This window comes from Lotus japonicus, chromosome 3 (assembly GCF_012489685.1).
Source record: "Lotus japonicus ecotype B-129 chromosome 3, LjGifu_v1.2".
NCBI classification, from domain to species: Eukaryota; Viridiplantae; Streptophyta; class Magnoliopsida; order Fabales; family Fabaceae; genus Lotus; species Lotus japonicus.
Window position 1 is genome coordinate 87,016,429 of NC_080043.1, and position 25,809 is coordinate 87,042,237.

General features: G+C 35.6%; 1 protein-coding gene and 2 pseudogenes across 1 annotated transcript; 1 reads left to right on the top strand and 2 right to left on the bottom strand.

The window, feature by feature from the left end:
* The first annotated feature begins 1,470 nt into the window (after positions 1-1,470).
* LOC130744924 (heat shock 70 kDa protein 4-like) lies at positions 1,471-12,755 on the top strand (annotated as a pseudogene).
* Positions 12,756-14,136: 1,381 nt separating this feature from the next.
* LOC130744925 (uncharacterized) lies at positions 14,137-16,399 on the bottom strand. Its single transcript, XM_057597085.1, has 6 exons — positions 16,356-16,399; positions 16,131-16,266; positions 15,727-15,830; positions 15,465-15,636; positions 15,253-15,345; positions 14,137-15,134 (listed from the first exon to the last, which is right to left on the bottom strand). The coding sequence occupies exons 1-6, from the start codon at positions 16,397-16,399 to the stop codon at positions 14,382-14,384; spliced, it is 1,302 nt and encodes a 433-aa protein (XP_057453068.1). The 3' UTR covers positions 14,137-14,381.
* Positions 16,400-22,341: 5,942 nt separating this feature from the next.
* Positions 22,342-24,537, bottom strand: LOC130744926 (uncharacterized; annotated as a pseudogene).
* Between the last annotated feature and the right edge of the window lie 1,272 nt (positions 24,538-25,809).

Genomic DNA, 25,809 nt, shown 5'->3' on the forward strand with positions numbered 1-25,809 from the left:
CTAACATGACATTCTATGTTGGATATCCCTTTCTACCGATATAGCGAACTTGATCTTTGGTGGGAATAATGGCAGGTATATGTGTTCCATCTATAGCACCAATGCATCCTTCAAAATAAGGCCAAAATTTACGATCATTCATGCACTTGGACTATAGTGCATGAATGATGATAGTCCAAGTGCATGAATGAATGATAGTCCAAGTGCATGAATAAACCCGGGATAATTCCCAAGAACATATTTCGACACTGTAACCCTTTTTTCGAGGTGGTAAAGCAGCATTAGCAAAGAAGTTGAGAGAAACCCGTTCAATCCACTTGGGCAAGATAGTCTGAAAAGCCAGCGCAAATTGGCACGTCGGAAATGGAGGAAAAGGCGTATGCGTTTTCACCAACGTGTATACGAACTTGCTCCTCCCAGGTGGAAATACGAGTCTGGACTTCTTAGCCCGAGTCTCCCACTTCTCCTTTAGAACTCTTGCTGCTTTGTTTAAACTATCCCTAAAGTTAGTGGGATAGTACACCACCTCAAAGTACTCTTGGAAAGCTCTAATCTTGGCTAAATTCATACCTCTGGATTTCGGCGCAGCCGGGTCCTTCTGCAAAGCACCAAAAGCAGTTGTCATTTTCTCGTAACAAACAACTATACGAGTCTCAATGGGGACACAATACCCGACCCACCAAGAGTCGAATTCTGGAGTCCCATAATTGATGGGCTCGTACTGGAAAGGCGAAATTTAAAAAGTACTAGAGTTGTAGTGCTCCAAGTTGATCCTAAAAAGCTTGATGGATTTGATGGTGTTGGGATACAAGATGAACCCTTCAGTAAAAAGAGTTCGGGGCACCATCTGACACAAACCAAATTGCCTAGCAACTAGTTGCGGGTTATGATCAAAGAGGTTAAAATCCGACTTATTGAAACCGACATAGAGGGCTTTGGAAGACAAGAAATCCTCCCAAATGCCACGGTTATCAGTTGTGACCCGGAGTCGAGAAAAGGGTAAGAAGTTCTCAACCACAATGACCCATAAGAAGGTTGGGTATTTGGACTCAATGAAGGGTGGTGGTCTTCTAATTTGTAAAGGAAAGTGAAAAAGTTCCTAAACTCCGCTTGGAAATTGGAGCTGTCAAAGGTTGGCGTAAAAAAGAGAAGACGGTGAGCGTCGATTTCAAAAGGACCCTGAAAAGGGGTGTCGGAATCCCGTCGAAATTCAGGGCCAGAAATAGCTACAAGCCAGAATTGCAAGAGCCACATAGGGCCAGAAATCGAGAAAGCCCCATCAAGTTGAGGTTGACGAAGAAGCTCGACAGCTTCACTAAGGGATTCGTAAAGTTTTCCAAGGACCATCTGGCCCAGACCAATTGGCGTCCCTTCATGAATCAGGGTGTCTAAGGGCAAAAGCTTGACGGGAACCTTCAAGGATTTGGTGCAAAAAACATGGGCTGAAAGCCAAAAGAGCAAGAAAGCGAGATGTTCTTGGTCGGTAACAGGGCCGGAACCAGGATTGTGGAGCTTGATGAAGTTGGAAAAGTTGAAGTCATTCCCTGGCTTGGCTTTCAGCGTGATCGGAGTTTTCGGCTCAAGATCGTGATAAAGAAGGCCACCCGGACGAAGTCCCGTAATGGCGGCCACGTCGAGAAGAGTGGGGTAATCATTCCAAAAGGCACGTGAAAGTAGTTACTAGCTCTTTCCCAAAAGAAGAGAGCGCTTAAGAGCATAGCCACCGTGCGTATGTTCCGGAACCGCCTAACGACGCATGGCAGTTCTCTTCCTCGTTAGGCGGTTCCGGAACATACGCACGGTGGCTATGCTCTTAAGCGCTCTCTTCTTTTGGGAAAGAGCTAGTAACTACTTTCACGTGCCTTTTGGAATGATTACCCCACTCTTCTCGACGTGGCCGCCATTACGGGACTTCGTCCGGGTGGCCTTCTTTATCACGATCTTGAGCCGAAAACTCCGATCACGCTGAAAGCCAAGCCAGGGAATGACTTCAACTTTTCCACTTCATCAAGCTCCACAATCATGGTTCCGGCCCTGTTACCGATGATAAGCCAATCTGCAAGTATACAGATTTGCCCGTAGTAATATAAAAGATATCGTACCCAAGGGATTGTGTTCAATTATCGATTAAGACTAGTTCTATGATTTAGTAAGCAAAAGTAAAATAAGATTGGGGGATTTGATTTAATTGTTCAATTGCAGGGAAAAATGAGAAAGCTAATATAATTTGTGAAACTTAATTTGGAAAAATAGCACCTGGATTAGCTTCGCCAATTATCACTTATGCCTAATCAAACTTGTTTGTGTGAAATAAAAATTACTCTCTATGGTGATCTAGCCTAAGTTCTTAACTTGCTAATTCCTTAAACAAGAAAGACTTTTAATCTGAATATTAAGTCTGTGTTACGAGCACCTAAACCAACAGATTAAAGATAAAATTATAATTCCGGCCACCACTATTATCTCCTACCCTCATTCCTAAGGTCGTAGAGAAAAGTTAATAAATTCCGTTCCCTTAAATCCCTAATTTCTAATCACTCTTCCAAGTCTCACAGAAATTAGTAAGGTATTGGCTTGCAATCAAATAGAATTAAAACTGAAACGGAATTCATAGATTGTAATAGGAATTCATCACACAACCAAAGTACAAATTAAAGCATAAGATCAAAAAGACTAGGCATCCCAAGTGCTAAAGAGAATTAGTTCCTCATAGACATGAGGAATAATTCAAAATCTAAGAAGAAACACATAGAAGATCAAAGAAAACCTGGAAAAATTCCTTCAAGAACCAAAATTGGGTCTCTGGCTTGCTCAAATTCGTCCAAGGGTGCAAAGAACATGAAAAATTAGGTTTAAAACGCTATTTATAGTGTTTTCTACGTTCTGGTGGGGCTGAGATCCAGTGTGGCGGGGTGCAGCTTAAGAACATGCACCCTCGCAATTCCTGACGTCTGATGCGGATCAGGTGGTGCACATGGGTGCTAGTGCACCGTAACAGCATGTGCGCGCAGCAGGGAATCAGAGCCACGTTTTTGTCCTTTTCTCCTGAGGAATGATCTGGTGCGGTTGCACGCGCGGTAAGCCTAAATGGCGCGAAATCTGGTGCGTCTTTTTCCAGTGAGCTGACAAGTGGCGCGATCGCACCAGGAGTACACGGTAACTTCGCGCGGTCGCGCGGCACATAATTCCAGCCTCCAGAATTCTTTTTTTAATTCCGAATTTTCTCTATCTTTTCCAAATCTTCCCCTAAAACAACAATAAAAATAAAATAAAATCATTAGAAGATAATAACAGAAAATAAATAAAAGATAAAAATACTTATAATCCTAATAAATCCATAAAAATAATATATAAACTATAAAAATAACTAAAACATATTTAAAATATTAAAATGCATGAATTACTTCTAATGTGTCCTAAAATGACCAAAATATCCTAAAAAATATTTAAACTAAATGACAATAAACTAGGAAAATAGCTCTAAATCTCGGGTCATCAACCGACCAAGAACTTCTCGCTTTCTTGCTCTTTTGGCTTTCAACCCATGTTTTTTGCACCAAATCCTTGAAGGTTCCCGTCAAGCTTTTGCCCTTAGACACCCTGATTCATGAAGGGACGCCAATTGGTCTGGGCCAAATGGTCCTTAGAAAAATTTACGAGTCCCTTAGTGAAGCTGTCGAGCTTCTCCGTCAACCTCAACTTGATGGGGCTTTCTCGATTTCTGGCCCTATGTGGCTCTTGCAATTCTGGCTTGTTGCCATTTCTGGCCCTGAATTTCGACGGGATTCCGACACCTCTTTTCAGGGTCCTTTTGAAATCGACGCTCACTGTCTTCTCTTTTTTACGCCAACCTTTGACAGCTCCAATTTCCAAGCGGAGTTTAGGAACTTTTTCACTTTCCTTTACAAATTAGAAGACCACCACCCTTCATTGAGTCCATATACCCAACCTTCTTATGGGTCATTGTGGTTGATAACTTCTTACCCTTTTCTCGACTCCGGGTCGCAACTGATCACCGTGGCATTTGGGAGGATTTCTTGTCTTCCAAGGCCCTCTATGCCGGTTTCAATAAGTCGGATTTTAACCTCTTTGATCATAACCCGCAACTAGTTGCTAGGCAATTTGGTTTGTGTCAGATGGTTCCCCGAACTCTTTTTACTGAAGGGTTCATCTTGCATCCCAACACCATCAAATCCATCAAGCTTTTTAGGATCAACTTGGAGCACTAAAACTCTAGTACTTTTCAAATTTCGCCTTTCCAGTACGAGCCCATCAATTATGGGACTCCAGAATTCGACTCTTGGTGGGTCGGGTATTGTGTCCCCATTGAGACTCGTATAGTTGTTTGTTACGAGAAAATGACAGCTGCTTTTGGTGCTTTGCAGAAGGACCTGACGGCGCCGAAATCCAGAGGTATGCATTTAGCCGAGATTATAGCTTTCCAAGAGTACTTCGAGGTGGTGTACTATCCCACTAACTTTAGGGATAGTTTAAACAAAGCAGCAAGAGTTCTAAAGGAGAAGTGAGAGACTCGGGCTAAGAAGTCCAGACTGGTATTTCCACCTGGGAGGAGCAAGTTCGTATACACGTTGGTGAAAACGCATATGCGTTTTCCTCCATTTCCGACGTGCCAGTTTGCGCTGGCCTTTCTGACTCTCTTGCCCAAGTGGATTGAACGGGTTTCTCTCAACTTCTTTGCTAATGCTGCTTTACCACCTCGAAAAAGGGTTACAGTGTCGAAATATGTTCTTGGGAATTATCCCGGATTTATTCATGCACTTGGACTATCATTCATTCATGCACTTGGACTATAGTGCATGAATGATGATACATTGTTGTACTATATTTCTTCAGATGCAAAGAGATTAATTGGTAGAAAATTTAGTGACCCTTTGGTTCAAAAAGATTTAATTTTGTGGCCATTCAAGGTCATTGCTGGTGTTAATGACAGGCCTATGATCCTTGTTAAGTACCAAGGACAGGAGAATGCCTTTCAGCTGAGGAAATCTCGTCGATGGTCCTCACGAAGATGCGGGAGAGTGTGGAGGCATATTTGGAATCGCCGGTGAAGAATGCTGTCATTACTGAGTGATTCGCAGCGAAAAGCCACGATAGATGCTGGTACCTTTGCTGGCCTAAATGTTATGCGGATAATCAAGGAACCTACTGCTGCAGCTCTTGCGTATGGCCTTGACAAGAGAAGTAACTGTGGTGTTGAAGAGCGAAATATTTTTGTGTTTGATCTTGGTGGAGGTACTTTTGATGTGTCTATCCTTACAATTAAGGATAAGGTCTTCCAAGTTAGGGCCACGGCTGGGAACACTCATCTTGGGGGAGCCGACTTTGATAACAGAATGGTGGACTATTTTGTAAAGGAGTTCAAGAACAAGAACAAAGTTGACATAACTGGAAATCCAAGAGCTTTGAGAAGGTTGAGAGCCGCATGTGAGAGGGCGAAAAGGACACTTAGTTTTGCTGTTGAAACCACCGTTGAGATAGATGCTCTATGTTAGAATTTTGGGTCACAAATGTAACTTTTAATTGTGTTAGGGCCATTATTTAATTAGCCAAAACTAAAGTGGTCTATTTAATATTGATCTTATGGCTAAGGGCATATGTGTTATGAAAATGTATTGTGCGGATACCATAAGGCAATATTCTAATTTGATGAGGGGCCAAATTAGAAATATTGAAAACAGAATTGTAACTGATGCAGTTACTTATAGGGTTATGGTCCCCAATTGTAGACAACACAGTAACGTGAAAAGTTTCTCCTCATCCCCATCAGAGGAAAACATCAGGAAACCCTAAGGGTGATCTACAATTGGAAGATCACAACCCCAGATCCTTCAGCGATTCCCATGGCTCATTCAGGTACGCTTCCGCTCTAGATCTTCATCATGTTTTTCGGGTATGAGTTAATCAAGTGTGGTTTAGGATTATGCTCCTATTTTCTATATGGGTAGAAAAGGATGTGGTTAGGAATAAATCCTTATTTGTTAGAAACTTACAAGTGGTATCAGAGCCACCCATACCTAATTCATGTATGAATTTGGTAATTCTTGAAATTAGGTTTTCAATTTTGTGTTATTTGAAATTATACTCATTCAGTTTCATGAGAATTGGTGTTTGGGTTATAGTTTCGTGATTGCTGCTTCGGTGAGTTATCTTGGTGAATTATTTATTGGTTATCCATGTGTGTCAAAATTTTGACATTAACGTATCATATATATGTTAAACGAAACTGTTGGATGCATGTTTTTTTTTCTAAAACAGTTCGTTGTTGAATTTAGATATTGATATTCACATATTGATATCAATAACCGTTTTTGATATTCACGTAATATATATATGCTGCAGTGATAACTTTCATTGATGCTTGTTGAATGAATTTTGGAAATGCTTGTTGATTTATATGCTATAGAATGCAACATGAAAATTCATTGCTGTAGAAAGCCAATGATCTAAATTCAGTTTCGGTTCCTGCAATTTGTTCATACTGTTCATGCAGTATATGATTTAAGCTGCAACTTTTGTTTGCAATTCAGAAACCATATTCTAGATTGCCGTTTTGTTTTGTTTTATGGTTTGATTAAAATCAAAATCAACAAGAAAAGGAAAACTGTATGTCTGCTGCTCTCTGATGATATTAAATTGATACTAAATTCTTAGTATTTGTTAGTATAATCTTGGGCAAGAGAAATTTGTTTCCAATATGGTTATATCGAAAGATTCTGGAAAATTATTAGTGTGCGTTCAAATTTTGGCTATGGTTTGTATTTTTTATACAATTGTTTAATATTTTAAATGAGTCAATTAAAATAAGAAAGTCACAAAAGTGACCTCTTTTTATGGAGATTGCTCATAAGAAATATTAAAAGTTTGTGCGTGTGTATGTTTATCCATGCGAGTATTAATGGACCCCAAAGGAAAAGTTAATGCTTGGCCGGATTTCATACACACCTGTGATGATAAACATGTGATAATTTTAAGGGTTTACATGTGAATGATAAATCAATCCAAAGAAGGGTTTGTTATTTGACATGATTTATTATCAATGTTTGATCATTACAACAAGAGTACCACTAGCAATTAGTATTACTGTCAAAAAACATGATATTGATGGTGCACTAGGTATCTTGAGATGGGTTATGCCATTATTTGAACATATTGATGATTCTATATTTTATGATATGAGCATATTTATAGTATCTATTTTGTTCTACATTCAGCTACTATTGGTTCGAAATCTGCTAATCTAAATTTCGGTTCCGATCCTTAATGGAACAAATTTTAAGGACTGGAAAGAGAACATGGAAATTGTTCTTGGCTGCATGGATCTTGACCTTGCACTAAGGGTGGAGAAACCTGCTTCTCCTATGGAATCTAGTACCTCTGAACAGAGGAAAGATTATGAGAAGTGGAATCGCTCCAATCGCATGAGTCTTATGATCATTAGGCGCGGCATTCCTGAGGTCTTTAGCGGTACTATCTCGGAAGAGATAAAAGGTGCAAAAGATTTCCTTGCTGAAATTGAAAAGCGCTTTGCAAAAAGCGATAAGGCGGAAACAAGTACTCTTCTTCAGAACTTGATTTCCATGAAATATCAGGGCAAAGGAAATATAAGGGAATACATTATGGGCATGGCAAATATTGCTTCAAAACTTAAGGCGCTTAAGCTTGAGCTGTCGGATGACTTGCTCATTCATTTAGTATTGTTTTCTCTTCCTGCACAATTCAGTCAGTTTAAGATATCCTATAACTGTCAAAATGAGAAATGATCTCTTAACGAGCTCATTTCATTTTGTGTGCAAGAAGAGGAAATGTTGAAGCAAGATAGGAAAGAAAGTGCTCATTTTGTTAGCACCTCTAAAGACAAGGGCAAAAGAAAGAAAAATGTTGAGCCCAAGAATGAAGCTGCTAATGCTCCAGCACAAAAGAAACAGGAACATGATGATAATTATTTCTTTTCCAATGTGTCTGGACATGTGAAAAAGAAATGTCCTAAATATCACGCTTGGCGTGCAAGGAAAAGGTTGCCTGAACTACCGAAAGCCAAATGATGTTGAAAGATACATTTATGTTGGAGATGGAAAGTCGGTGGAGGTGGCATCTACAGGTCATTTTAGATTATTATTGTGTACTGGATCTTATTTGGATTTGAAAGACACTTTTGTGGTACCGTCATTTAAACGGAATTTGGTTTCAGTTTCTTATATGGACAAATCTGGTTATTTATGTTCATTTGGAAACAATAAATTCAAGTTGTCTTTTAACTCAAATATTGTTGGAACCGGTCCACTTATGGGATATGATAATCTATATTTGCTGACACTGTAGCTACCTATAGTGAATCTCTGAATGTGGAATCGTCCCACAATACACCATGCCAGGGTCACCTAGCATGAATGGTGTGGGTGAAAGACGTAATCGGACTCTTAAGAATATGGTAAGGAGTATGATTTGTCATTCTACTTTGCCAGAGTCACTCTGGGAGAGGCACTAAAGACTGCAGCTTACATTCTAAATAGAGTGCCAACTAAGGCAGCTGCCAAAACACCTTATGAGCTTTGACTGGGCGAAAGCCTAGTTTGAAACATTTTCATGTATGAGGATGTCCAGCTGAGGCAAGGCCTTATAGGCCAAATGAAAAGAAATTGGACTCCCGAACAGTGAGCAGCTACTTTATTGGTTATTCTGAAAGATTCAGGGGCTATAAATTTTATGATCCCAAATTAAAGACAATTTTTTTATAGACGGGAACAGCCATGTTCTTTGAGGAAATTGAGTTTGGAGGGGAGAATGAGATTAGGGACTTTGTTTTAGAGGAAGAGTCGGTAACAATTCCAAAACCGATTCATACAGTTGCTTCTGATGAAGCAAGTACGGAACCTCTACAAGACATTGTTGTTGAACCTCCTCCTACTCAAGATGATATGGTGGTTCATGAAGAACAAACTCAAGATCCTCAAGAACAACTGTTACAAGAACCAATACCTTTGCGGAGATCCACTAGAGAAAAGAGAAATGCTATTCCAGATGATTACATAGTCTTTCTCCAAGAACATGAGGAAAATAATGGTATGATGGAAGCTGATCCAATCAACTTCCAGCAAGCCATGCAGGATTCCAACTCTGAAAAGTGGATTGAAGCAATGAAGAAAGAGTATAAGTCCATGCAAGACAATAAGGTTTGGGAACTTGTCCCATTACCGGAAGGTGTGAAACCCATTGGTTGCAAATGGATATTTAAGACCAAGCGGGATTCTAATGGTAATGTGGAGAGGTATAAGGCTCGTCATGTGGCTAAGGGTTATACTCAAAAGGAAGGGATTGACTTTAAAGAGACTTTCTCTCTGGTTTCATCGAAAGACTCTTTTAGGACAATCATGGCTCTTGTTGCACATTATGATTTGGAACTCCATCAAATGGATGTCAAGACAGCGTTTCTCAATGGAAACATTGATGAGACAATCTATATGGTGCAACCAGAAAACTTTGTGTCAGGAGACCCAAAGAATACGGTTTGCAAATTGACAAAATCCATTTATGGACTAAAGCAGGCATCTCGTCAGTGGTACCACAAATTTCATGAAGTAATTCTCTCATTCGGTTTTGAGGTGAATGTTGTTGAAGATTGTGTGTATCACAAATTTAGTGGGAGCAAATATATTTTCCTGGTTCTGTATAATAATGACATACTGCTTGCCACTAATGATATAGGCATGTTGCACGAAACCAAGAGATTTCTATCAAGAAAATTTGAAATGAAAGATCTTGGTGACGCTTCCTTTGTATTAGGAATTCAGATACACCGAGACCGATCTCGGGGTATTCTGAGATTGTCACAAAGGAGCTATATCGAAAAGGTACTTAAAAGGTTTGGCATGCAGAATTGTACATCAGGGGATACTCCAGTTGCTAAGGGAGATAAATTTAGTCTCAGTCAATGCCCAAAAGGAAACTTAGAAATTCAGGAAATGCAAAAGATTCCTTATGCATCAGCTGTAGGGAGTCTTATGTATGTCCAAGTTTGTACGCGTCCAGATATAGCGTTCATAGTTGGGATGTTAGGCAGATATTTGAGCAATCCAGGAATGGATCATTGGAAAGCAGCCAAAAGGGTTATGAGGTATTTACAGAGAACAAAAGATTATATGCTCACATATAGGAGGTCAGACCAATTGGAGATCATTGGATATTCTGACTCTGATTTTGCTGGATGCCAAGATAGTAAGAGATCCACTTCAGGCTATATCTACATGTTGGCTGGTGGTGCAGTTTCTTGGCATAGTGCCAAGAAAACTCTCATAGCTTCATCCACCATGGCAGCAGAATTTGTAGCATGTTTTGAGGCATCTAACCATGGTATTTAGCTGAGGAATCTTGTCACTGGGCTGCGAATTGTGGAAGGAATTGAAAGACCGCTTAAGTTATACTGTGACAATAAATCAGCCGTCTTATTTTCCAACAATAATAGGAGCTCGACCAAGTCAAAACATATTGACATCAAGTTCCTAGTTGTTAAGGAAAGGGTACAAAGTGGACAGATTTCTATAGAACACATAGGGACAAACTCCATGATAGCGGATCCTCTTATAAAAGGTCTTCCGCCTAAGGTCTTTCATGAGCACACTGCTCACATGGGTGTTTTGCAGTGTGAGGAATGCTTAGTTTAGTGGGAGTTACTCATATATAAATTATGTGTTCTATGTTTGGTATTATGCATGCATACTCTAGTATTTGGATATTTTTTTGGTTAATTATAAAGTTTGATATTCTGTTATTTATGCTTTGTACAATAAGGTTATTGAATGATCTCACTAAAGTAAAGTAGGACCAGTTGAAAATTGACAAGTACAGGCCACTTTCTTGTGATTTTCATGCTGCACATTTCATAATGAATCTATGTCATTTAGTTATGTCAGTACTAGTAATCATTGATGGGTTTAGTTATGATTGATATAACGAAAATCACTTTGGTTCTATGTACTGGCATGGCTAATGGACGAGATTATTTGGATATGCTTAAGGTATATAATGGCATTTTTGAGCTCATAAAGTCTAACACATGTGTAGAGTTACATATGTGACCAGTGGGAGATTGTTAGAATTTTGGGTCACAAATGTAACTTTTAATTGTGTTAGGGCCATTATTTAATTAGCCAAAACTAAAGTGGTCTATTTAATATTGATCTTATGGCTAAGGGCATATGTGTTATGAAAATGTATTGTGCGGATACCATAAGGCAATATTCTAATTTGATGAGGGGCCAAATTAGAAATATTGAAAACAGAATTGTAACTGATGCAGTTACTTATAGGGTTATGGTCCCCAATTGTAGACAACACAGTAACGTGAAAAGTTTCTCCTCATCTCCATCAGAGGAAAACATCAGGAAACCCTAAGGGTGATCTACAATTGGAAGATCACAACCCCAGATCCTTCAGCGATTCCCATGGCTCATTCAGGTACGCTTCCGCTCTAGATCTTCATCATGTTTTTCGGGTATGAGTTAATCAAGTGTGGTTTAGGATTATGCTCCTATTTTCTATATGGGTAGAAAAGCATGTGGTTAGGAATAAATCCTTATTTGTTAGAAACTTACACTCTAATCCAAGGCATTGATTTCTGTTTTTCAATCTCTCGTGGAAGGTTTGAGAAAATGAATATGGAACTTTTTGAAGAGTGTATGGAGACTGTAGATAAGTGTCTTAATGATGCTAAGATGGCCAAGAGTAGTATACATGATGTTGTCCTTGTTGGTGGCTGTTCTAGGATTCCAAAAGTGCAGCAACTATTGCAGGATTTTTTCAATGGGAAGGATCTGTGCAAGAGCATTAATCCAGATGAGGCAGTTGCTTGTGGTGCAGCTGTCCAGGCTGCTCTGTTGACTGAAGGCATTAAAAATGTTCCAAAATTGAAGCTGTTGGATGTTACACCGCTATCTCTTGGTATAGCGATCCGTATAAATTTAATGAGTGTGGTGATTCCTAGGAACACTACCATTCCTATCAAGAGGCAAAAAATATTCACTACACCTAAAGATAATGTAGATAGTGTCTCAATTAATGTTTATGAGGGCGAGAGAGCAAGAGCGAGTGATAACAATAAGCTTGGTCTTTTTTGGCTTTCTGGTTTTCCTCCAGCTCCTCGTGGCCATCCGTTAGATGTATGCTTTGCTATAGATGAAAATGGCATTCTAACTGTTTCTGCTGAGGAAAAAGTCACTAGTAATAAGAATGAGATTACCATTTCCAATGATAAAGAAAGAATGTCACTTGAAGAAATTGAAAGATTGATTAAAGAAGCTGAGATATACCAGGCTGAAGATAAAAAGTACCTTATCAAGGTCAATGCAATGAAAGCTTTGGATGATTATGTTTATGATATGAGGCATACTTTGAAGAACAAGAATATCTATGCAAAGCTCTCATCAGAAGAGAAGGAGAAGATCAATTCTGCAATTGCGAAAGCCAGAAATCTGCTTGATGATGATTATCAGCAGGATGAAGATGTGTTTGTGGATTGTTTGGAGGATCTTAAGAGCATCTTTGAACCCATTATAGCCATGGATGGCTAGTTCTTATCAGTCCTAAGTTTTTATTGTGTTGAATTGTCATTTTGTTTGGGCTAAATGAAAACCTTTATGATCAAATTAACTATAAATATTTTCGTTGAACTATTTTGTGTTGGACATGTTTTAATTTTTACTGAGCTTGACTTAGACAGTTGCTAGGATTTCCGGAATTTATCCCTGAACTCAAAATCCATCACTTGCTAAATAGTACACTAGTGATCTATCAGTTCATGAATTTATCTGGGTTTGGGTGTTGGATGATTGAGTACATATCTTCGACTTTTTTTAAAGAAATAAGATGTTATTCACTACAATAACATTCACATTAGGAGGATACTGTTAACTGGATGTGATCAATCTTTGCCAAAATTTAGAAGATAGCCAATCTTGTTGGTAAGCGGAATGTTTTCATCTTTGATCTTGGTGGAGGCATTTTTGGTGTGTCACTTCTCACAATGAAGGGTGATAACATTGAAGTGAAGATTTGTTCCTAATTGTATCAATTAAATAAATTACGACTTTGTGTCTTGTGTGTTTGATCTGTTTCTAATGTTTCACTCAGTTGCTTACTGAGGTTAGGTTCGATATTTTTAGTTTATTTTTGTGGTACGAATCTTCAATCTGGAAAAATTCAGCGATGGATTTTCTCCATGCTTAGTTGTTCAACCTATTTGTGCGCGAGTTGTTGTTGCACATATACAGTTTTTCAACTCCTGTGTACGAATTTTAAAAGATTGTTCTTTTGCATATTAGATGTCTAAAAAATGGCCAAGGTATGGAGAGATCTTAGCATGAAATAACAGAGTCACATACTTGGCAATTAGAGGCATCTCACTGGTTTATTTTGTGGTCATTGTGCTTCTACTAATTGTAGGTGAGCCGGTGAGGGCAAGTCTGTGGAAAAAGAGCTTAAAACTACGACAACAACAAATGCTGTAAACCAAGACAACACAAATATTCTGTTCTCGGTATGATTGTTCCATCCTTTGTTCAACCTCATGGCTGATTAGCTTTAAGGACTGTTTTTAAGACTATATAATGGTTTGAATATTTTCAACCCAATTTGTGTATGAGGGGATACTGTCTCACTCCCTCTCTGTGTATATATAAAAATTGTTGAGATCATTGAAGCTACTGCATTACCCTGAAGTCCTGAATTCGAAGATAAGAACAGAAAGTAATGAACGTAGTTCATTTAACATTGTATCTTAAATAGTCTCATTCTCTTGTATTCTCCTTAAATCATTCTTGTCAATTTCAATGCTAATACTGTTATTTTCCAGGCACTAGTTCTACTGCTTTATATATATAGATTGATGTCCATTATATTAGCTATATATTGCTAGCAACTATTCTATTTGAAAGTTGTTTATGGCTTCCCTATTGATTTCTCTAGTGACTATATAACTAAATTTATTGCATGACTAAAAACTATAAGTTCATAGAAACTTGGTTATGCAATATAGTAATATTATTTCAAGTCTTCAAGATGACGAGGCAACTTATATTCCAACAAAAACTCCATGTATATATGAATCCATAGGGCATACATAATTGTATTATTCTCATTCTCATTAGACATTTTCTTCTATTCAGATCTTCAACGGCCTCTACATCCCATAAAATAAATCAATGCTGAACTACTTTGACAGAAAAAAAAAATCATTAAGCTATCTTAGCCTTTAAAAGTAAGAAACAATAGTCAGGATTTTGCAGTAGAGAAGCCTTAGAGAACTTGGATGGAGATAATCCATTCTGCATTTTCTCGTTAGACATTTTCTTCTGTTCACCTTGTTGAATTTAAGTAGATTTGATCTTCATCTGTGGCTTCACTGACCAAGCTTCCCAACATCCTTGATCATTGTAAACACAACAGTAACAAGGTTGGTCCAAACTGCACTCACACATGATGAGAGTATGCAGTAGTTTTCCTTTTCCCTTTCTGCCACCTTGACCACATGGTGAGAGTATGCAGTAGTTTTCCTTTTCTGAGGCTGCATGTTGCTTCAGTCTCTTTTGGGGATAACTACTTGATTGTGAAGTTCCTTCTACCAAATGCTGTCTATAATGAGTGTGATGATGCATTTGAGAAGAGTGTTCTCTGCGGGGCTTTCCATAATACATCCTGTATTCAGTTTCCAATGTGTCATGTCTTTCAGGTAAAGCTGACCTCCTTCTTAATATTCTCTTTGTGGAGCTCCTTTTCATTAACTTGTTACTAGTTGATTCATCTTGATCCCTGAGAAACTCTTCACATTCGTCATCAATAACATTAACATATTCTACCATTTCTTCAGCATTTGCCTCGAAACTTGGCTCATCAAAAGAGTCATCTACTTTCTCCACAGTCTTTGGTGGGGGATAATGTTGCACAGTTGACACCAATGCAGAAGAATCACTCAAGGTGGATTGTGGGAAAGAGAAAACATCACTTGATTTGGTGACATCTCTATCTATCTCTTCTCCTTTTGTGGAGTGTATCTTAGATCCTGCTATTGTGTCATTTATTTGGTCATCACTTTCCACAAATTGATATTCTTTACAATCTTCCACCTGGACATCAATATTGAACATTATAATTAATGTCGTATTAGTTAACAATGTATTATATTATCACATTGACCATAAAACAACAGAACCACATGCAATTGTTGTGTTAAATATCTCAGACCTTTGGTTGGAGACTGTTGTGAATTTCATCAACCACCCTGCACTTCATGCCATCCGGCACAGGCTTTACTGACAGTGAGAGGTTCTCTATCAACTGTGATTTTGAAACTACATGAGTATGAATTAAACAAGATGGAACAGAATGCATCAACTTGAAGTTGTTGTTTTGCATTTAAAGAAAATTGGAGAAAAAAAAAAAACAAAAGGAGAAACCTTTTTGTTAACAAGATTCCTCGGAAGAAGCTCCACAGCTACGGTTGCAAAGTTCTTACCATAACGATGTTGAAAGAGCTTTCTGATGAGGCGGAGTTCAGGAAAACCCGCACATCTTGCAGAAGCAAATATGAGACTAGAAACTGCTTCATTAATACCAGGTGGGCAATCCCTGATTTTGGCAAGTTAACCATCCATAATTAAGAAACTTTCAATCAAGACTAACTTTGATAAATGTAGGTAGGTAGGTGTGAAATAGTACCTTTGCTTTCTGATGTAAGAGAGTTTGTTAAGGATAAACTCAAGGAATTGGTCTATCAAATCATATGCTGCAACTAGTCTTTCACCTTGAATGAGCTCCTCAACCTGAAATATTGAAACAATTACTTGACCAACTTGAAATTTTGTGGTATATTAATTATTTTTTGACAAGAATGCGTTTGTTTAATCTCTCTATTTCTACCCTCCCAAACATTAAAAAAAGCTTTGTTACATGAAGTAAAGTAGTTGTTCAATTCTTACATTAAGGTATATGAAGTAACAGGAATATCTGGTTATATCAGAAAGAAGAAATTAAGCAGAGAGGAAATACTGAAGTGATTCTTTATGATTATTCATGACCATTCATTCAATAAATGCAATTAACCAATAGGCATAACATAATACCAGTGTAACAGCAGTTTCATGATGATGACCATTGTTGAATAGCAGAGCTATTTCTTCCCGCAATTGTGTTGATATTGACTGCCTCTTCCACTTGAGTAGCCGGAGAGTACACCGGGCTTTTATTATCAGCTTCTTGCTGCAAACCAAGAAAAAACTCTTTACTAAGTTAAACATTCTAGTTAAATTAATGAAAGAATGACAAGCTTCTAGACAATGTATGGTTACCATTTTGAAGCTTTTGACCATCCGAAGAACGAGATGCCAAACATGTTAGGAGTAATCTGGTAGTATCGCAAACACAAGAAAGTGAGAGGAATTGTGGGAGTGAATAGAAGATGAACGAAGAAGATATGTAGAAGGGATCGTGTGACAGTTGTGTACTAATTCGTGGAGTTATTTATAGCTTGAGGAGAGTGGGGTGATCCCACAACTATTTCAGTACAAAATAATGGTTTGAGTCTTTGAGATTGTGTTCAAATATATAATAATGATTAAAACTCTAGTTATTGATTGTAGAAAAAAATAAGGTAATGTGGTATCAAGAATTTTTTTTGGGTGTGGTACCCATGTGATATTTAAAGTTATAATTTTGTTGAAAAAATGCGAAATGATTTATTATTGCAATTTTAAAAAGGTTAATAATCAACTTAATGAATTAATAAAGCATAAAAAAAACTTAATGAATTAATAACATAGACTTTTTAAGCTTGTTTAGATTATACTCTCTCCGTCCCCTATTATAAGTCACTTTTTTTGAGTTTTTCTTGTCTCATAATATAAGTCACTTTACATTATCTATGAAGCATTAATTATATTTTTCCATGTTTACCCTCATATTTAATACTCCACATTCAAAGAATTTTTATGTTTCCCAAAATTTTGCTTGATTTCCAAGACCCTTATAGTTTAAAGGTAGTGGAATATTAATATAGAGAGAGAATTTCAGGGCGATTTTGGAAAGTTTTTTTAAAAAGCTACAAATTTATTGCTCTTAACTAATTTTAACAATTTTTCTTAATTCTAGAGAATTGGTTAAAAGTGACTTATAATAGGGGACGGAGGGAGTATAATACACAATATGAAAATTATGGTTTTTAGTTCAACTTGCAATTCCGAGAGATCATCTAAATTCCTTTCATGTTAGGATCTTCCCTCTTCATGCTCTACCCATATTAAACCTCTAAATCTTCCTCCATCCTCTTCCTCTAAGTTTGAATTGTATATTTTCTATTGCTCTATATCATTTTAGGGTACCATGTCTTGATCTGGATTAAGGTACCACAGCAAACACTAAAAAATAATCATGAACTAAATTTGAGTAAAATTGTCAGTAATGATGAATGTCTCAAACTTATTATACCCCAAATTTATCGGAAATTAGGTGACACCTTTTTTTTATAGGCAAATGTTAGTTGTTAGTAATCTTAGTAAATTAGTCATACTTAGGGTTCGAACCCTGTACTATTCACTCTTCATCACACCTAACTCTTATGTCCCTAGACACTTTTTTTATACATCGGAAAGATAAATTGTACCTGGCAGGAATCGATCCCTGGACCTCCCCCTATCTAACTTATATATCCCCATCTCCTACCACTTAAGCTATCCTACGGGGACATGGACACCTCTTCTAATGTATCCTCACTCACACACACATATATATATATATATATATAAATTAAAACCTGCAGAATTGTAGAAATAAAAAATTAATTTACGAAATTTGATATGATGAATTCTTTTATTAAAACATCTTAATTTTTTCTGAATGGTTTGAAATTAATTTGAATATTTTTGGACTCAATGTCCAAAAAAATGTTTAACCTTAATTTTATTGTTGAACATAATCTTTTATTTTATTATAAAATATAGATTTAAATTTTTTGGTACAAAATATAGATTTAAATGAAGTCAAAAAAATGAAGTATTTTTTGAAATGAAAAAAATGAAGTTAAAAGGTTATTTATTTATATTTTCCGTTTTTATTACTTTTTTCATCCAGTAAAAAAATTAAATTATCTTCTTGTCTATCATCAAAAGTTATCTTCAGTTTCCTTGCACCAAAAGTTATCTTCAGTTTAAATAAGGAAATCTGAATCGAATGGGTAAAGATTTTATTGATTGATTTTTATTCGGCTTGCATTTAATTTCCAATTCACAATTTTCACTGATTATCGTTATTCCTTTCTCTTTTGCACTTCTAAAGGCTCTCTCCAATGGCAATGGCAGTGTCATAAGAACCCAGAAAATCACTTATCATAAAGCTTTATTATCCTCATTCTCTTCGTCTTCATCCTCTGAGGCTGTGGATTCTCATGTCCACAACCAGAACAAGAAGAGGAAACTAATGGATGATTCTTCAATGCTAACAAGTAAAATCTTGAAAACCCATTCAAGAAACGTGTATGAAGATCACTGTGAGACGAAGGATTCTTTCTACAACAAGGACCATGTCGGAGAAAACAGAACAACTTGTGAAAAACAGAGAAACCCGGTTGGCTGCAGAATCAAGAGCAGGCGCTGACGAAGAGTGTGAGTTGTTAAAGGATTCTCATTGCAAGATTGGGCTTAATTGCATTTTCGTCCTTGATGTTAGACCAATGTGTGATTTTGGTCCCTTTATTTAAAACGAACAATTTTGGTCCACCAAAGATCAAATTGTGTCAATTGGGTCCTGTCGTTCAATTGTTAACCAAGTTAGTCTATGTAGAGCCCTTTGATGATATGGATCTGACAAAAATTGTCACTAAGCTGCCATTAAGCTGCCATTAATTAATAGAAGAAATAAAAAAATAATTACACACATACAAACAACAACAACTTTCCCCATTTTCTCTAAGCTCTTTATGAATCTCGTTTTCTGTTTATCTTCCTGATATTCAGTTCCTTTTTCTTTGGAACTCACTATCTCTACGTCTCTCTTTCTCTCTCTTTGGACCTCGATCTTAGCTATCAAAGAAGGGTGGTCGGCGCGTAAGAGCTCTCAATCTAGTGGTTGTGGGGAGCTCGTCTTCTCCTTCTCCTTCAACAAAACCTCATCGTTCTCATTGGTTCAGATCTCCACTCCATCGTCGTCATTGATACCCGAGTTGAGGTCGTTTCATGTTTTGTCACTCATTCAGGTCCATCACGACCCCCGAACCTCACCATAGATTAGCCTATTGCGGTCACAAATAAAGGCCATCAAGCCCATTGTGGTCACTTGATGTTAGACTCATGCCATGCAAGTTAGTTATCATCTCAAGGCTCCCAACCTTACATGGGCACCTCAAACATCATCACATTTATAGGAATATACTCCCTCCATTCCAGAGAGTTTGTAGTTTAAGGTTGTGGCACAAAGAGTAAGAAAACAATTATTGATAGTACAATTTGACTAGATTGCCCTTATTTATGATGTTGTATTTCCAAGGATAGTGGTAACTTTATCAAGAATTGCACTAAACATAGTGGATAGAGAAAGTTTAATAAATAAGGGTATAGAAGGAAAAATATGGGAAAAAATGTATCGGCATACTAAAACAACAAACTATTTGGAATATTGAAATCATACCCAAAACTACAAATTTTCTGGAACGAAGGGAGTAACTTGCATGCATATCATAAATAAAGGGTAGCAACCTAATCACATAGGGCATGCTCATAATAACAATAGTCAGCAATCATATATTATCTCTAGCATATATAATCATTGACAATCCTACTATCATATTCACTATCACATAGTTCATAGCAGAGTCATACATAATCACATCTTCAAGTTTAGCTTTTATGCTTCATGATCTTCTGCGAGAGAGAGATAATATATGTTGGAGCTTGTACTTCACAAAGATTCTAGCCATTGGATCAAACGGTGCTTTTGTCAGATGCATTAAATGCATGACACTGTTTGATGAAGACTTTTTTTTTTTTGAAAAGATGTAGTCTGACAGCTGGTAGGTAGCATTGGTCTTTGCTTCTATCCGTTGATAAGCAAATACGACAACTTTGTAGTGACAACGTTGTACTTCAGCTTTGGTCATTGTGCTTTGTCAGTTCACATGATCTTCTATCAAGACTTATTCTCTAAGTTTGTTTGAGATATTTTTCTAATTTGAAGGCGGGGCTTATTCTTCAAACACTGCAACTTGCTTTGTTTGAAAGTCTTCTTTCTTCAGACGTTCCTTTTGCTTCAAACGATCTTCTTTCCTCAAACGGTTTTCTTCCATTTCCTATCATTGGTCATTTTGAGTAAGACGATAAGCTTTGACCAGTAGAATGTAACTTCTTCACTGGGATTGAATTGTCTTTCCATATAAGCTGTTTAGCTTGGACAAAACAAAGTAGGCATATACGATGAGTCAAAGCGTTCCTAAAATATGAAATTTTTAGTGTTCCACTTATGCCCTTAAAATTGTTATCATTCAAAACATGATAAACGATATGAATAAACATTTGAACTTAATAATACACTCATAGCCCATCAACTCAAAGCTGGAGGCCAATACTAACCTTTGCTCAAAAAGCTTCCAAAAAAAATATGAAGAAGATTATGAAAATGGTACTCAAGAAAAGGATGTGAAGACCCAAGTGTTGCACAAGCTTGCTCTCCACCTCTAGCTCCAAGATCCACTCACAATCATTCAAGAATCAAGAAGAAAGTTTAAAGTTTTTCTCCTCTTTCCTCTCCTTCTCACTTACGGCCTTCTTTCTCTTTTGGTGGTAGAATAGTGAATTTTTCACTTAAATAGGGAAAGGAAGGAAACGTGTGTGGAGGAGAGTGATTGGATCTTCTCCACTACACATTGTGGAAAAGTGTCCCTCCACAAGAGGTTGACACTTGTCTCGGGTCCAAGATCAGTCAGTACGTTTTTTACCCGAAAATTTTTCTCCGTCTGGCAAAATTTCCTTTTTAGGAAAAGATTACTTGTGGAAAAAGAATCAAAATAGAAAAAATAAAATCTCAAAATGGGGTCCTTAACATTTTAATTCGTGACCTGAAAGTTCCCTAAAAAACCTATGCAGAGGTTGAGGAAAACTTCATCGGGTTCCGGAAATAAACCCTATCGATTTTACAGTCAAAAGTTCCGAAGGTGTACACACATTCACAAGCAGAACTATGACGGGTCTTATTCCCGCTCCGATTACAAATCTTGTCTTAATTACTATTTTTACAACGAGAAATCGTCTTTCGTCCGAATTGTAATCAAGTTGTGAATACGATTCAGACTTAGCATTCGAAGTGACTACAACTTCATACACACACACACACATATATTTATTATATCTTGCAATATGTTTATTATATCAAGGATGGTCCCTTCCGAATTGTGTGTGTGTGTGTGTGTGATCTATTATATTTTTTCACTTGCAAGTTTTAGCACACACTTCTCACACAAATCTTTACGTCAACATAGAAATCGAGGCGTAGGTCGGAAATTAACTGTTTAGTAATATCAAAAATCTAGGTCTTTTTAGATATACTTAGCGTATACCAAACCTGGAAGGGACCATCCTTGATATAATAAACATATTGCAAGATATAAAATATAACATCCATTCATATAAAATATTACCTTGATTTAAGAGTCTTTATTCTCACACATGCTAGACATTGTCGATATTAGGCCAAAGTACATGAGCGAATAATTTTATTCCATAGAAGAAATATAATGTCAGACATTAGTTGGTATTTAATATTTAAAAGTATTAGTTATTGCATAATAGTAATACTAGCTAGTTGGCATCTAGGAGGTATGTCACAGTTTGTGTTGGCTTTTTGTTCATTAGTGTCGACTTGAATACCTTTTTATAGTGAACAAATAGTCGTCATATAATTCATTGATGAGGAAAATTTTATTTCTACCAAAAATTGGAAAGGACACCATCACATTATAGAGAATGATATATGGTTGAAGGGGATTCACTATAAAGAGTGGAATAGATGTCTGAAGGAGGGAATTGAAGTATTGATGCAATTTTTTTGGTTGTGATATTATGTCTTGATATTATTTATTGTGTAAAATTGAAATAATAATTTTTGTATTTAAGAATAAATAGATGAATGAAATGTTTTACGAAAATGTATTATGTGATTTTAACATCAATATAAACTTCCTCAAACTTTATTCAATTGAACATGTATATTTATTTTTATTCATACTAAGTTCCAACTTCTAAGAATCCAAATCAATAATGAACAACTTTTTATTAAATAAAGTTTTGAATATAATCATATACCACATTGCCCACCTGGCCCACCATAGAGAAAAGCTTGGCGATAAATAGGTCCTTCATAACCATGGTACAATGCGGCATAACAATTAGATGTTGTGTCACAATTTGGCTTCATGTACTTAGAATTTACTTCGACTTCATTGTAATTTGAATCCACAATCATTAGATCGGCAATGAAACCCGAGTTTTTGAATAACTCTTGAGGAAATCTTCCACTACCCATTGGAGGACTAATCATATTGGGCGGAGCAAATGTTTCACCACCATATCTAATTAAAGTTGAACCCTTACTTAAGTGAGTAAATATTTGTTTAGGCCAATATCCAAATGGAATATGATCATAAGTACCAAACAACCACCAATGACCTGTGAATTTATCCTACAAATAATGATGCAATTAAAAGATGAAGATATTTCCCAAAGGCATATTTAAGAGGATTTTAAATCTCATGTAGGTGAATAGATTATCAATTTGGTACCGCCGTATATATTAAATTACGTTACCTGTTTGACTTTTATATCAAATAAATATTTCTCTTCTGATCCAATGACAGAGCTGTGCTCTAAGGTTCCTCCTAAGCCAAATCGTGGATGGACTTGCACAAAACCTGGGCATAGATGATTAAAACATCCAGTTTTATGATAGCCATCTGCCTGCATGTATTTATTTAAAAAAAGCATAAACATATTATGTAATTAAGAAAGAAAATACAATCCATTAATTTATAAGTCTTACTGTCCAATGTGCAGTTAAACGTATTTGATGGTCTCCATATAAGCTTGGATAAATCTTGCACAATAACGTTATTATAATTAGAAATAAAACACATAGAATAAATAAAATAAAGGAAAAAAATTAACAACAAATTAAATAGGGTCATTTAAATTATAACATTATTCTCAATTTTTTTACAATGTTATGAAACCTAAAAAAATCATAAACAAGATAAGAAGTCACTTACACCGGTTCCGACTTGTATACTATTGAGTTCTGTAGGTGGACCACTTTGAATCCAAAATCCAGATGTGCTATATTGGTTTGCATGAAGCGATAAATTATACGTGCCAATAGATGCACTTGCTCCATGAAACGTTATATCCTGGGTTGTATCCAGGGTAGCAAACTAGAGGAGGATAAGATATGAGAAAATGAGTAGACATGTTTATATGTAATAATTAGTTTAGAAGATTTAATAATGAAAATATAATTAATTATGAAGTCAGCATTATTGACAATAATTACACATTAGACCAGCTTATTTACTTCTTTTATAACTAAATGTGTTTTAAATTTAAAATATATGTTAGGTAGTATAATAATGAAAATTTAAATAGGGAAGAGTAAAAACAATAAAGTAATGTTTCTATATTTTTTAAACCAAAATGATTTTCTATATAAATATTTTAATAATAATCAATCAAATAAAAAGTTTGAAAACAAAATACTTAAAATTAATCGACTTACATGATGCCCAGGGTAACTTTTAGAATATTGATTAAAATTATCAAGTTCGGATCTTGAAGATGAGTAAGTTTTCAACTTCTGTCTCATTGTTGTCTTGATAATGGGCACTTTACCGGGACGACATCCTCTCATGGAATTTTCATCTTTGTTAGCTTTACCAAGGTAAGATGATCTATTTTGCATGCGAGTCCTCATAAAAGTTGGAAAGAGCTTTGTTAAAATGAGAAAAATATATTAGATACAAAATTTACAATTAAAATCTAAAAAGATAAATGATATAAGAATTAATACAAAAAATGATTTCCTCGTGCAAGGTCCGGTGATGGTTACATAAGAATGGAAAACAATAAGAAAGGCTCAAACAATAAGGATATTTACCTGAATTTTGTGATTTTTTAGTAAAGGGTGTTGAAAAGCAGGTTGCTTATAAATTTCAACGCAATCAAAATCATCATCTATTGAACCCTGCATTTATTAAGCATATGTGATTTAAATAAGTCAGCAATATCCTTTGAATTTGAATAAATCCTTTTTGCTCTAAAAAAAATAAGTCAGCAATAAATCAAAGACTTTAGATAGTACAAGTTAAGAGTGCAATACCTGGGTGCTTTAGTGGTCATGTAATCTATGAAATTGATGTTTCTTTGGTTTGTGTATTCTTCCTCCATCAATTTCATAGCCTTGTACACAAAAACTAACAATCAGAAAGAGAAATATTATTTTCATAATTTCTTTAAAACAATCTTAGTTATTGAGATATATTAGTTATGTGTGCAAGCTTATGCCACTATATATATGTAAAAGTCACATGAACAAGTATTAAATTATACATTTATTATAACAATATACAAATATTGTAAATAAAGAGAATACAATATTACTTAGTTACTAATAAATATTTATATTAACTATTTTAATAATTTCTAATTGTACAACTTTTCCATTTCTCATTATGAATGACAACTTGAGAAGAAAAATAAAGTTAAAATTGGCTTGACTTTCACATTAACAATACTATTAATTGGTTATTAATGACTTTTTATATTATTCATTATATTATATTAATTACTAACTATATACCTTTTATATTTTTCATATTATCCCAACTAGAGATTTTTAATAATAATAATAATTAAAATTGACTATAATTAGTTATTAATAACATTCTATATTAAAAACTAACCAATAATAAACTTTATATAATGTCAAAAAATATTGTAAATAAAACAAGGAATTGATTACTCCTTTCTTTCACAGTATTCCCATTTTTTCCCATAATTCCTAGTGTATAAGTAAAAGCCACTTGAAAAATTAATAAATGCAACATTTAATATATTAATGCATGAATATTATAAGTAAAGGAAATAAAAATTAAAATATATATAAGTAATATATATATATATATATATCATGATGCTAAAATCTTTTCTAAGTTTGACATGAAATCCGAATTTTGGCAAATTCAAATCAAAGAAGAAGATAGGTATAAAACCGCTTATATAAAACCACAAGGTGTGGCGTGATTTTTGCTCTCATCATTTCTTAAGCATAAGATCAAGGGTTCCATCCTTGTCCATGGGAAAGAATCGCATTTTGTGGTAAGTCGTTTGTTACTTAGAGCAAACACCACGATAACGTGATTAGCGACTTTTGTCTCGATGTTGAAGACTCAAGTCTCAACCAAAAAATTACATAAATATTAAAATCGAATTGGGTATTATAATAATAGAAATATTAATGTGTCATTGAAAAAACCTTAATGTGTACACCAACAATAACTAGCTATATTGAATGACAATTGACACTATTAATTATGCTAATTATAAATTTAAAAACTTATAATATATAATTTAGCATTGAATATATTAAATTTACATGAGTTTAAATTTATGCATTTTAAATAAATGAAATATTTATGAGTCATTGAAGACACGTTATAATATTAATTGTATTAACCATTAATGTTTTAAATTTCCAAATAACTATTACATCTATTTT